Here is a 12,419-nt window from a genome sequence, read left to right as displayed (position 1 = left end):
CCTCTTGTTGCACCCTTCACCCTTCTGTTTTTCTGCACAAGTATTAGTTCCCCTCTTTTCCCTTTGTATTGCTTTTTGACTTCCTGATGCTGAACAAAAGAGCTCTTGAAGTCAAAAGGTGCCACCTTGGCCTTTCTCATGCCTGCTGGACCCTGGCTCCTCGGACACACAACAAGCTCTTACCCATCATTCAAGTCTTTCTAGCTAATATTTTCCTTGCCTTTGCTCGCAGCACAAGTGAAATGTCTTTTGTTTCCCCCATCTGTGGGGACCTGGAGGCTTTTGCAGCCCTGAGTGTGTCCACAGGGCTGGGTGCATGCTGCTCTGCATGTCCCTGCACTGACTGGGCTCAGCCTCTGAGCACCCATCACTTGTTTGTAGCAAAATAACTAACTCAGGCTTATTTGGCATGGTAGTTGGAACCAAAGCATCTTTTCTGAGAGTACTGACTCCCATGCTTAAAAACTGAGCTCTGTGGTGGGTTTTGGCTGTGGCTTGTTCTCTGTTTATTAATGAGCAGCTGTGGTGGGACACAGGGAGCCACGCTTCAGGCCCTCAGGCGGGGCTGGAGCTGCAGATAAGGAGTGGTGCATGGGAGATGGAATTGGGAATTAGTCACTGAAGCAAACCTGAGAGTGCCTCGTGCCCTTGACTCACAGGGACCCAATTGCTGCCCAGGCAGAGGCTCTGCCCTTGGCTGCAAGCTGGGGAGGTGTGGGAGCAGCTGAGCATGGATTTGTCAGGCATCAGCACAGCTGAAGTAAGCTTTCCCCTGCAGCCCCAGTGCCCCCTCAGCTGGGGCGCTGCCTGCCAGGCCACCGGGCTAAACCCCCAAACACATCCTGGGCAAAAGCTCCCCAGCACCAGGGACTGTGGCTCTGAGCTGGAGGAGGATGATGAAGGAACAGGTGTAGTGCATGTGCAACTCTCCTCTAGCAAGAGAAGCTGATGTTCCTGGAGCAGGGCTTTAGCAGGGGGGCTGGTGACCAGCCCTGTGGCTGTGCTCCCCGCTGGGGTCCTGCTGCTTGGGCTGCTGCTGCTTCCCAGCTGCTGCAGGCTCCCAGCCCCATCAGGCCCTGGGCTACCACCTCCTTCCTTGCTGGAGCCTTTCACACATGCTGCCCTGTTGCTCCTGTCGTGTTGGTTGGCATTTGGCAGCAGCAGCTGCTCCTGGAGGCTGCGGCACCTCGGAGCCGTGCTCCCCGCATCGCCACCCGTCCAACACCAAGAGCCATCCATTGGGAGATGCATGTGTCCTCTGCTTGGAAAAGCCTAGTCAAGGGAAATGTCATCCCTCCCCACACACTGTTTTGGTAGCTGAGTGTATTTTTAACAACAAGCCTGAGCTGCAAGCTGTGTTGTCAATGAATCAGGCAGCCATCTCCCGGCTCCTCACCCAGCGCAAGCTGCCGAAGCCGCCGCTGCTGTGTGAGCTCAACCCTCCTGCGCAGGGAAAAGGTCACCTGTGCCTCGTGCCAGTCAGGAAGAGCTCTGGTAAACCAGCAGCCCAGGCTGGGCTGTGCTGGGGGGTTGTTGTCCCCAGGCCTTTTGCTGTTGCCAGCCCTGCTCAGTGTGCTTGGCCTCGGGACAGGGTGCTGCTGCTGCGGGTGTGCTCGCTGCCTCAGCCCTGCAACCGGCTGCAGAGACTGAAAGTCTCATAAAAGAGCATCTCTGTGAGGAGGAAAGGCTGGGGGACCTGGGCTGTTCAGCCTGGAGAGGAGAAGGCTGTGGGGGATCTCATCAATGCTGGTAAATAACTGAAGGATGGAGCCAGTCTCTTACCTGTGGTGGCCAGTGCCAGGACAAGGGGTGATGGGCACAAGCTGGGACACAAACAGTTCCACTTAAACATGAGGAGAAAGTCCTTTGGTGCTGAGGTGAGGGAGCCCTGGCCCAGGCTGCCCAGGGAGGGTGTGGAGGCTCCTTTTTGGGAGGTTTCCAACCCCACCTGGACATGTTCCCGTGCCCCCTGAGCTAGGGGAAGCTGCTGGAGCAGGGGCTGGAGCAGCTCTGCAGGGCCCTTCCAGCACCCACCTCCATGGGATTCTGTGGAAGTTAAACTTGAAATACATCTTTCTCAGAGCTCCCAAGAGCAGAGACAGCATAGTGCATCATTTCTCTTTGGAAAATAAGTGAGTGCTCTGTGGCCTTCAGTGTGATGAATGAGGCTATAAATGTGCTTTTTGAAGGTCTGAGTGATTCAGGTGCTTTCAAGGAGGTTTACACAGCTCCTGCCATGGGTGCTAAGCAGGGCTGACTGATGCCCCTGCCACAAAGCTGCATCCTTCGTGCAGTGAGGGATGGCCTTGCTCCCACCCACCCCCCTTTCCCCATCCCTTTCCCTGGGGGGCAGTCCCAGCAGCCTGGCTGCCCTGCCTCTGCTCACCCAGCCCAGCTTTGGGCAGGCAGCATGCCCAAACCCTGCTCTTTGGCTTTGGGCTTTGCTTTTAAAAGAATTTGAGGCTGAGACATTGAATACCTTCAGATCTTGCTCAGGGTGCAAGTTTGGGATCAAGAAAAGGAGGCTGGTTTTAGGTTCTCCCCTAGAAGGGGTGCAGGAGGTGCCAGGGCAAGCTGTGGCTGCGAGGACAAGCTCCAGGGTCAGGCTGTGCCCAGTGGTGTGGCTGCAGCTTGCTCAGCTCCAGGCTTCTCTGCATGGGATGGGGTCAGGCAGTGGTTTGTGAGGAGCAGTGCAGTTGTTCCAGCTCTGCACAGTGGAAGGGAAGCTGATTATCAGGGAGAAGAGAAGCAAAGTAGCTGTGTTCATGAAAAATGAGAAAATACAAGACAGCTGAGTTTTAATCATCTGCTTGGAGATTAGGCAAAGGGATTCTGAGAGACCTGAGGCTCCTGCAGCCTCCTATTTAATGGCCACTTCATCCCTTGGCAGCACTGACTGCCAAATTGAAAAGTGCTCCTTGTTGGGTTGTTTTTCCTCCTGGAAAAGCAATTGAATAGCAGCAGCACAACCTGCCAGGAGCAGGGGCAGTGCCATGTAGCTGGAACATGGGCTGGGCTGCCTGCTCCTGGCAGGCCAAGCTGGGGCTCAGGGATGGCATGACACACTGAGGATGTTAGCAGTGTTGGGTACCACTGCTCACACATGGTCCTGGCTGGCTGTGAGGAAACTCTGTCCCCTCCCTGCCTGCCCCAGCAAGTGCTGAATACAGACAGATGACCAGGGCCACAGTGCTGATGCACTAACCAATAACTGCTAACAAACACATGATGAAGGCACCATCTTCCCCTCCTGGAGCTGCCCTGTCCTGTGCAGCAAGCCCCTGGGTGTGTGCAGAGCCTCACTGCATCCAGCCCCAGTGGGATGTGGGGCAGATGGGACGTGGGCTGTGGCTACTCTACAGTACTGGCCAGGCACTTCAGCATCTACTTATAGATATGTGCACAAAGATTTGTTTCTAGCCTAGCAAGTATTGCTGTGAGTTTCCATTGCTGACTCAGGAAAAGCCCTGCTCAGGGGAGCAAGGACAGCCTCTCCCTCCCATCCCTTCCCAGCTGATCCCCCATCCTGTGCCATGCTTCCAGAGCCTACCCTCCCTGTGCAAGGTTCCCTCTGGAAGGGAGCTGCAGCCTCCCAGCTGTGCTCTGCCCTGACTCCTGTGGGCACAGGCTCCTGCAGCTCTGCCCAGGGAGGATGCTCAGACCACATAAGGCCAGAGTGGCTGGTGCCAACTGGGCACCTCTGCCTTTGCCAGGATGTGCTAGCCCTGTCACTGGCCCAGCCACTGCTCCCAGCACAGCTGTCCTCGGTGGCTTGTGTGGGCTGCTGCTGGTTCCACTCTGGGCACAGAGCTGTGTGATTGTCTTGCACTTGGGAATTAGTGCAAGAGAAGCACAAAGGGCTTTTATTGTCTTGTTACTTAGAAACCAGCCCTTGGGTTTACTTGGCAGTTTTACAGCTTCCAGCTGTGTGTCTGTGGAACATCCCTACACACACACCTGGAAGCTGCAAAGCAGATGCAAAAGGAGGTATATTTCCTGGGTTTTGTTGTTTGGGTATTAGGAGGTTAGAGAGGAACAAGGGCTCAGGAACTGTTACCCTTTCAGACAAGTACTGCTCTGCCCCAGGGCCAGCAATGGCATCCATGGCCATGTGCTGCTCAGCAGCACAAGGTGTGTGCTGGCAGGACAGTGGTGCTGGGCAGCCCAGGGGTGGGGTGGTCTGGGGCCACTTCATATGGTGGTGTGGCTGCTCTGCTTTCAGGCTGTCTGCCTGTTGGCTAGAGCCTGTGTCAAGTGAAATGCTTGCAGGCAAGAGAAGGGCTGGAAAAGATGGGAGTAGCTGGGGGCTGCAGCCTGGCAATGCTCTCTGGGTTGGGCCATGGGCTCAGGCAAACTCCTGAGTAGCCTCTGAGCTGCCTGTGTAACAGGGATCGTGTCAGCAGTAGTGTGGGGAGCAGGGCAGGGATTGTGCCCCTGTGCTGGGCCCTGCTGAGGCTGCAGCTCCAGGGCTGTGCTCAGTGTTGGGCTTCTGTGAGTGCACTGCCAGAGGGACACTGAGAGGGGTGTCAGCCCCTGTGCCAGGCTGCCCAGGGAGCTGGGGCAGTGCCCAGCCCTGGAGGGATCCCAAAGCCGTGCAGCTGAGGGCTGTGGGTTAGTGCTGGGGTTGGCAGTGTGAGGGGAGGGCTGGGACTGCAGCAGCTTCAAGGGCTTTTCCTAGGTATGTGTATATCCATACCTATGTAGAGAGAGGAGTAAAGCTCCATGGTCAAGCTGTGCCCTTGCAGACATAGAACCAGACTTTGAAATGCAAAGTGTAGCTCAGGGACAAGCAGGACTCAAAAAAGCTTTGCTACAAAATAAGCATCAACTCTTAGGAACTGCACAGTAGCACTTCTCCAAAGAGCCTTCTGCAGAGGGTGGGCTGTCCCCAGGAGTGAGCTGCAAATCCTGGTCCTGTGGGCCTGGGCTCTTCTTTCCTGCCAGAAACGTTGCAGCTCTGTCTGGAGCACACAGGCAGCTGCTGGGTATTTGCCTCTGAACCTTTTTAAGCTTTGTGCTGGTGAGCAGGGGAGGACTGGCATCATTTGTGCTATTGTGTGCAGGGAGGGGTTTGCTATGCAGGGCTCCAGCTGTGCTTTGACTCAAAATAATACAGAAAGAAAAAATAAGAAGAAAAAAGTGGGAAAAAAATCAGGTCAGTGCCTGGCCTATCCGTGCTGAGAGCCCTGGGGGCTGTGCTGCTGGAAATGCAGCTCCAGCTTCGCAACTAGCTGCTGAGGACAGATTCCAGTCTCTCCCCACACTTTACATTCCTTCCAGCAGAGTTCCATTTGAGCACAGGAGTGGTGTGGGAGGGTGGCTGCCCCTGCCAGAGGGGCTGGCTCCCCTGACCTCCCTGGGGGTGCCTTTGGTTGCCCAGGTGAGGGAGTACCTCAAATAGCTGCAGAACCAAGCGTGTGGAAGGAGAAAGAGCTGGAGGAGAAGGGCATGACCTGCACTCGTGGTGGGTGTTCTGCCCAACCCCTTCCACTCTGGGTGAGCAGGGCTGCTCCTTTTAGTATTTGGCTTTAAATAATTCAATAGGAACAGCAAAAAGTGCAGTGGCTGCAGCACTCTGCAGTGGAAGGAAGGTAGATAGGTGGTCCCTTAAATGATACCTGGCCAAACAATTGCACAGCTCCAGCTGTAAGGTAGAGGTTAAAGCAGGAGAGAATGATTAAAAGGATACCTTGTACTGCAGTGATAGGTTCAAGTTAGGGTAGGGATTCAATGGATGGCACAGTTACCACCTGAGGGCTTATTATCTTGTCTCCAGCTGGGAGGTGGGGGGAAAGGTAAGAACTGGATCTTGTCAATGGTGAGAGGCAGCTGGTGCCAGGGATGAGGGAGCTGGGAAATCACAGCTGGTTTTATGGGACCCCCAGCAGCAGCCTGTGCAGAGACCTGCTGTGGTGGGTGGGAATGCTTTCACAAGTGAGACTGAGCAAAAACAAGTGAAGCTGGCCAAGGTGAATACTTTAACCATGAATAGTGGCTGATGGTGAAAGCAAGCGGAACACAGGTGCCTGATTCATGGGACCCTCAGTGACATCCCATGTGAGATACATCTGGATGGTTTGGGGTTTATTCTGTGCCCCATAAGTGCTCAGAGCTTCTGCCACAGCCTGATGAGGCAAAGGATGGTGCCCGTGTCCAGACTGGGCAGCCAGCATCCCACGTGAGGGGCACTTGGGCTGTTTTGGAGGCAAACAGATCCTTTGGGCAAAAGTAGGGACTTGCCTTCAGCAGCTGATTTCCCACTGGGTTATTAAAGTTGTGTGTCCCTTGAGGGCTTGACAATGTTTGCTGATTGTTCTCTTTTCCTTGTAGAAACCTTGGAAAGTCTGGACTGAGAGTCTCGTGCCTCGGGCTGGGTGAGTAACCTGCTGCAGCCCTGCAGCACAGAACCTGCCCCTGTGTCTGGCTCTGAGTGTGTGTTCAGAGACTCACAGAATCATTCTGCTTGGAAAACATCTTTACGATGGAGTCCCAGCCCTCCCCTCACCCTGCCCAGCCCAGCACTAACCCCTGGCCCTCAGCACCTCAGCTCCATGGCTTTGGGATCTCTCCAGGGCTGGACACTCCCCCAGCTCCCTGGGCAGCTCATTCAACAACCCTCTTGATTTAAAAGGTCTTCCTAATGTGCAATCTCAACCTCCCCTGGGGCAACTCGAGCCCCAGCCTGCGCTGGGTCCCTTACCCTGTCAATAACCCCTCTATGCCTCAGCCCAGGCACCTGCCCCAATGTGAGGTATGCTTTCCACCCAGAGTACTCCAGTGGAACTGGAGGAAACTCCAGGGCATAAAATCCTTCTACAATACACCCAGTCCCTGTGAGGGGCAGGACAGCTCACAGAGACCTCATGAGATGTCTGTGAACGCCCCAGGGACCCTGTGTGCCTCGGGGCACAGCCTGGCCATGGGGAGGGGGAGTTATTGTATTTTATCTGCTGCATGTAGCTCCTTATTTCTGTTCCATACTGTCTTGAAAAGTAAAGAAAAGCCTCATCAGTATCTTATCCTCTCAGTATTGTACCAGAGCAGCCTGTGTGAGCAGTGCAGCAGGGCTGTGCCAGCCCCTGCAGGCCTCTGGGCTGCTGCCCTCCAGCCCCAGCCATGGGCTGGGCAGCTCCTGATGCCTTTGCTCATGCGACTAATTTCTTTGGCAGTTGAACTGCTCACATGAAGAATGCTTAAAAGTACAGCTGTACATAAAAAAAAACAGGTGCTGTAGAAAGGAGGAGGTTGGTTTTCCCCCAGCAAGCACCGTGAAGCCTCTGGGGATGCTCAGAGGCCCCTCAGGGATGGATGCCCCACTCTGCCAGGCCCCCTCCCCAGCCCCATGTTAAAAGGATCCTTATTTCCCTGTGTTTGGAGGTGCTGGCACATCTTTAGGAGAGCATTTGGGTGTGCTGGGCTCCTGTGCTGCTGCCTGGGGTGAGTGGGTGGGTGAAGGCAGGAGTGGGCAAGGAGCTGGACTCCGCCTGTGTTTGGTCCATGCTCACAGCACAGGGCTCAGCCTGAGGGGCCAGCTCGTTTTTCACAACACACTGAGATTTGACTTTAAAATAGAGTGAAATGTGAAAGTCACCCTGTATCACAAGCCATACAAATAAGACCTATTCTGCCAAGAAGAGCTCTTCTGGTTAAAATAGACCCCAGCTTTGAAAGGACTTGTCTTACCCGTGCAGAGAATTTGTTTGTCATCCTTAGAGCTTCACCAAGAGCTGGTGTGTTGGTGCTGGAGAAGAGCCATGGGAAGGAAGTAGCAGCAGCAGGAAAAAGAAATGTTTTGCAGAGCTTTTCTTGAATTTCAAGCATGTGGAACTGCAGCAGCATCTAAATATATTGAGGCTTTGTGAGTGCAGCTGTGTGGGGTGAGGGCTGAGGAGGCAGCGAGTGGCTGCTCCGAGCAAGGACAGGGCTGGGGGAGAGCTGAGGGCAGCAAAGCAGCAAGTGTGTGCAGGAGCAGGGGAGAGAACAGCTGCAAAGCCTGAAAGTCAGTTGCCACCTCTTCTTGAAGTTACAGGTATTTCTTCTGCAGCACAGCTTGTCCTCCCCTCCCACTGCACATTCATCAGGTGTGTGCTTCGAGTCCCAGCTTCCAAATGGCTCCTTTTGCAGCTCCCTGAGAGAGAAATGTGTTTCCCTAAACTTTCTGCAGCATGAAAATCTAATTTAAGGTTTACTAAAGTTTCTGGAGGTTCAGCAATCTCCCTGAAAAGCCTTCCAAAACCTCAGCAAGGTAGGAGTGTGCTTCACCCAGCAGCAGGGAAAAGTAAGTGGAGAGAGATGTGAAGTGGGAGAGAAGCCAGCGGTGGGCAGTGCTGAGGCAATGTGTACACCTTGTGTCCTGCTTCTCCATTGATTCATTTGTGGGCTGTTGCATGTGAGAAGCATGGAAGGACAGCATCAGAAGGACATGAAGCTGTTGGAGTGAGTCCAGAGGAAGCCATGGAGAGGAGCCTCTCTGCTGGGGGGACAGGCTGAGAGAGCTGGGGCTGTGCAGCCTGAAGAAGAGAAGGCTCTGGGAAGACCTTGAGCAGCCTCTAGTCCCTAAAGGGGTGTCAGGGAGGGACTTTTTACAAGGACCTGGAGTGACAAGACAAGGCATGATGGTTCCAAACTGACAGAGGGAATGCTTAGAGGACGTATTGAGAAGAGGGTGAGAGTGGAGAGGCTCTGGCACAGGTTGCCCAGAGAGGCTGTGGGAGTGTTCAAGGGCAGGTTGGATGGGGCTTGGAGCAACCTGGACTAATGGAAGGTGTTCCCTGCCCATGGCAGAGGACTGGAACAAGATGGCATTTAAGGTTCCTTCCAACCCAAACCATTCTTGAAAAACAGACCTAAAACCCCTCTTTCCAGAGCCAGGACCACTGTGGCAGGCTGAGCTCCTCTGGGATCCCACCTCCTGCAGCAGCCCAGTGCTGGGCTGGGCTTTCACCTCCTCCTTTGAGCAAGTTAAGACCAGGCAAAGCTTTAATGCAGGGATGGAAATAGTCCAGCCCTGGGCAGACACACAGGCTGGTGCCAGGCCCTTGCTGTGATGCTGCTCTGAAACACAATAGTGATGCAGAGAGGAAAAGCAAGGTTGTGTTTTCCTTGCAGCTAGTTCAGAGGGAATTCTGCCTGTGGAGGCTGCCTGATGATTGTTAGAGAATGTTTGAGCCAGCCTCCAACAAGGTGATTAGCCCTGACTCCAAGGAAACAAGCAGCAGGACAAAGCCAGCCATCCCAAAGCCCTGAATGCAATGCAAAGTACAAAAGCAGGGAAGAGCCTTCCCCAGGGAGAGGTTCCTGCAGCCACCCTTTGTTCCCTGTACTCACAGGCGGGTACCAGGAGGTGTTCTGTGGGCTGGAAGGGCTCAGCTGCTGCCATTGCCCCTTGTTGCTTTGCTCCGGGGAGAAGCTTCTGTAACCCTGGTAGTAGGAGACTCCCAGCCCCAAACATCCCTGGCCCAGGCTGGCTGTGAGGGGCTGTAGCTGGATTCTCACAGTGTGCAGAGCTGAGTGTTTGCTGGGTGCTCGAGTGCCAGCCCAGCCCCACGTGCCACATCTCCATGTGGCATCATCCTCACTAGGAGCCAGCCAGGGCTAAATTTGTACTGGCAGGAGGAGAAGCTCTGACTTCCAGCCAGGAAACCTGTTTTTTTTCCCCTGCAGAGGTGACACATGTGCTGGCAGTGACATTAGTAAGGGGGGGGTTTTGCATTAGCACATAACCCTGCAGTGATCACACCTTGCTAGGCTCTGGGAGCTATGGAAACACAGCCAAATCCAGTCTTGAGACAGAAATTCCTCTGTTGAAGGTGAGGATACTCAGCTGGGAAACTGTTTTCCAGTGCAAAGGAACAAGATGATGGGCAAGGGGCAGGAGTAGGTCTCTGTGCCAGGGCCACAGTTGTGCAGGGGGAGGTGTGTTTACAGGCAGCTGGAGCAGAGCAAGATGGGGACTGAGCAAGGGGGAAAGGAAGGGTCTAAAAAAAGTGTCTTTAGTACATTTTTTCTGCCAAAACACTGCTGTTGACTGAGGTGGTGAATCATCCTTGGTTGTTGTGTGAAATGCCAAGTGTGCCTCACTCTTTCTGGAGTGGTTGGGGTTGTTTTCGATGGGAGCTGAGCAGCAGGTGCCCATCACCACCCACAGCCACTGCCCAGGGCTGCTCGTGCCAGGGGGATTCCTGTGCTGCCTTCTCTGGCCAGGCCCCTAACAGAGCATCTCTCCTTCCTGACCACATTGGATGCTTTTAGAGATCACCTTGTTGAGCAAAATCTCACCTCCCTGGATGGCTTTTGCAACAATCAAGGGGAGGGGGGAGGAAAAAGTGCCCCAAGGATATTCCCTCAGTGTGTGTTCCTGAGGATACTCACTGTCCAGGGGTCCCAGGCCCCTCAAGTCACCCCACTGGGGTCTGGGAGCATGGTGAGGAGATGGCTCCAGGGCAGATGTACCCAGTGCTGCATGTATTTACTGCTTATGGCCACAGAGATAAAGTGCTGGCCACTGCCAGCCCCTCACTGACAAACACTTGAGCTCTCCTGCTCCATGGGGTACAGGTTGTGTTAGGAGGTTGTAGTCAGGGGTATGTGAGAGAGGATGTGCATGAAGAATCCCTTTTCTACTCACCTGTGCTGGGGGCCTGTGTGTGTACTCCTGGGAGAAAAGAAATCCCTTTGTGATAAACAATCTCAACCCATTTTTCAGTGGAAAGGCATTTCAGTGGGTTCCTATAAAAGCAACACTTCTGAAGCTTTAACATGGAAATCAGGCTTCATTTGGAATGCTTTTCATCTGCACAGTGATAAACTGGAGCCTATTTTAATCTGTATTGTGCAGGACCAGAGCATTTGGCTCTGACAGTAAGAGAAAGCACCTTTCTGGAGCTCTGTCACCAGCCAGGCTGGGGAGGGCAGCTTTGGGCTCAGTGGGTGCTGCTGTCACCCAGTGGCTGCCCCTGGAGAGCAGAAGTACATGCAGAATTAGAAGTATGTGTGTCCTTTGCTCCTGCTTTTCCCTTGGGCAGCATTAGCTGTGTTATGTGTTTGTGAGGCAGAGCTCGGGTTGTTCTGCAGGAGATGAAGAGTTTCAGTGTAAATACACAGCAAACACACCTCATCAAAGATAACTTCATGTGCACTCAGAGACACCCAGTGTATTAAAGAATTCAGATTGACCTTTTCTGAGGGAAAGAGAGTGAGATTCTGGTAATGGAAGCAGCTCATCTTGCTTTGTTTGTAGGCAGGGACTGATCAAAGCAGCTGCAGCAGGCACGCTCTTTGCTCTCCTGCTCAAGGTTCCTGTTCCACGCTTGCTGTGAGCAAGAGAGAGCCCATCCATCTTTAATGAAGATGTGGGAGCACTTACATATCTATTGCACCAGGCCCTCTGCAAGTGTGAGCAGGCAGGGAGCGTTTCATTACCTTCCCCAGTAACACAGTCTCTCCTCTGTCTTGCCCAAATCACACTGGATACTCCACCTCAGTGCCTGAGCTCCTCTGCTTTCCTTGTGCCTGACTGACAGAAGGCAGAACTTTCCCTTCTGGAGAGCTGTGTGTGTGCCCTGTGAGCTTTGACCCACCCATGCAATGTAGTGCTGTATGTAGCTGACCTGTGGGTCTTGACAAGCGCAGGGAAAAGTTGTGCTGTGGATCCAAGTGACGTGGTGAGAAGGTGACAAGAGGCCCAGGGAGCGTCCCAGCCCTCTCTCATGCCTCAGCATCACTCTCAGGGGTTTGTAGGGGAAGGTAAGTAGGGCAGGAGTGATGTCTGCCAAGGTGAGTGTGTGCTGTGTGGCAGACACATCTTCCTTCCAGTGCCTTCACTATGGGTTTCTAACATATTGATGTATAACAGATATGAAGTAGCATTCTACCTTGTGAGTAGCCAGTGAAATCCACACGCTGTTTCCACCACAGGATGCTCTGTTCTCCTTTTTGAAGCAGCGATCACAGAGAAATAACGCCCCAGGTTTTCCCCAGCACCCGAGCAGAGTCTGCTCCTGAGCCTGAGCTTGCTTCTGAGGCGGGTGGTGAAAGCTGCAGGACGTGGCCTGTGTGGGGAAGTTCCTGCAGAGAAGTCACTTTGGGTTTTCACTATTTCCCATCAAGAGAAAGGCTTTGTTTCTGTTGTCTTTCCTCCTGATTGTGACTCGTGTGCTGCCGAATGCCAAGGCACAGATTCAGGAGGAGTCTCGTTCCCCAGATGACACGTTTCTGCAGCAGCAGAGGTTTTTGGCTCCAATTTGTCAAACTGAAGCTTTGGAAAACAAACTCAGTTTTGTAAAGAGCTTCAGCTTTCACTGAAGCTGTGTGTGTTTGGCAGCTCAGCATCCTCCCAGTCCTGGGGCTGCCCACCCGCCCCCAGCCCTGCTGTGTGCCCCGGAGAAGGGGCTGCAGGAGCTGCTGCTCGGGGCCACAGC

General features: G+C 53.7%; 1 protein-coding gene across 2 annotated transcripts in view; it reads left to right on the top strand.

Annotated features, from left to right (window-relative positions):
* Window positions 1-12,419, top strand: part of KCNAB1 (potassium voltage-gated channel subfamily A regulatory beta subunit 1) — a 63,161-nt gene that overhangs the window by 33,169 nt on the left and 17,573 nt on the right. For both annotated transcript variants that reach the window (XM_062005585.1, XM_062005586.1), the window contains exon 2: window positions 6,331-6,374. In XM_062005585.1, coding sequence (XP_061861569.1) covers window positions 6,331-6,374 — 44 coding nt within the window. The remainder of the gene's footprint in view (window positions 1-6,330; window positions 6,375-12,419) is intronic.

Source organism: Colius striatus, chromosome 12 (assembly GCF_028858725.1).
Source record: "Colius striatus isolate bColStr4 chromosome 12, bColStr4.1.hap1, whole genome shotgun sequence".
NCBI classification, from domain to species: Eukaryota; Metazoa; Chordata; class Aves; order Coliiformes; family Coliidae; genus Colius; species Colius striatus.
The sequence above is the reverse complement of the archived record's forward strand: the minus strand, read 5'-3'. Positions and strand labels throughout refer to the sequence as shown.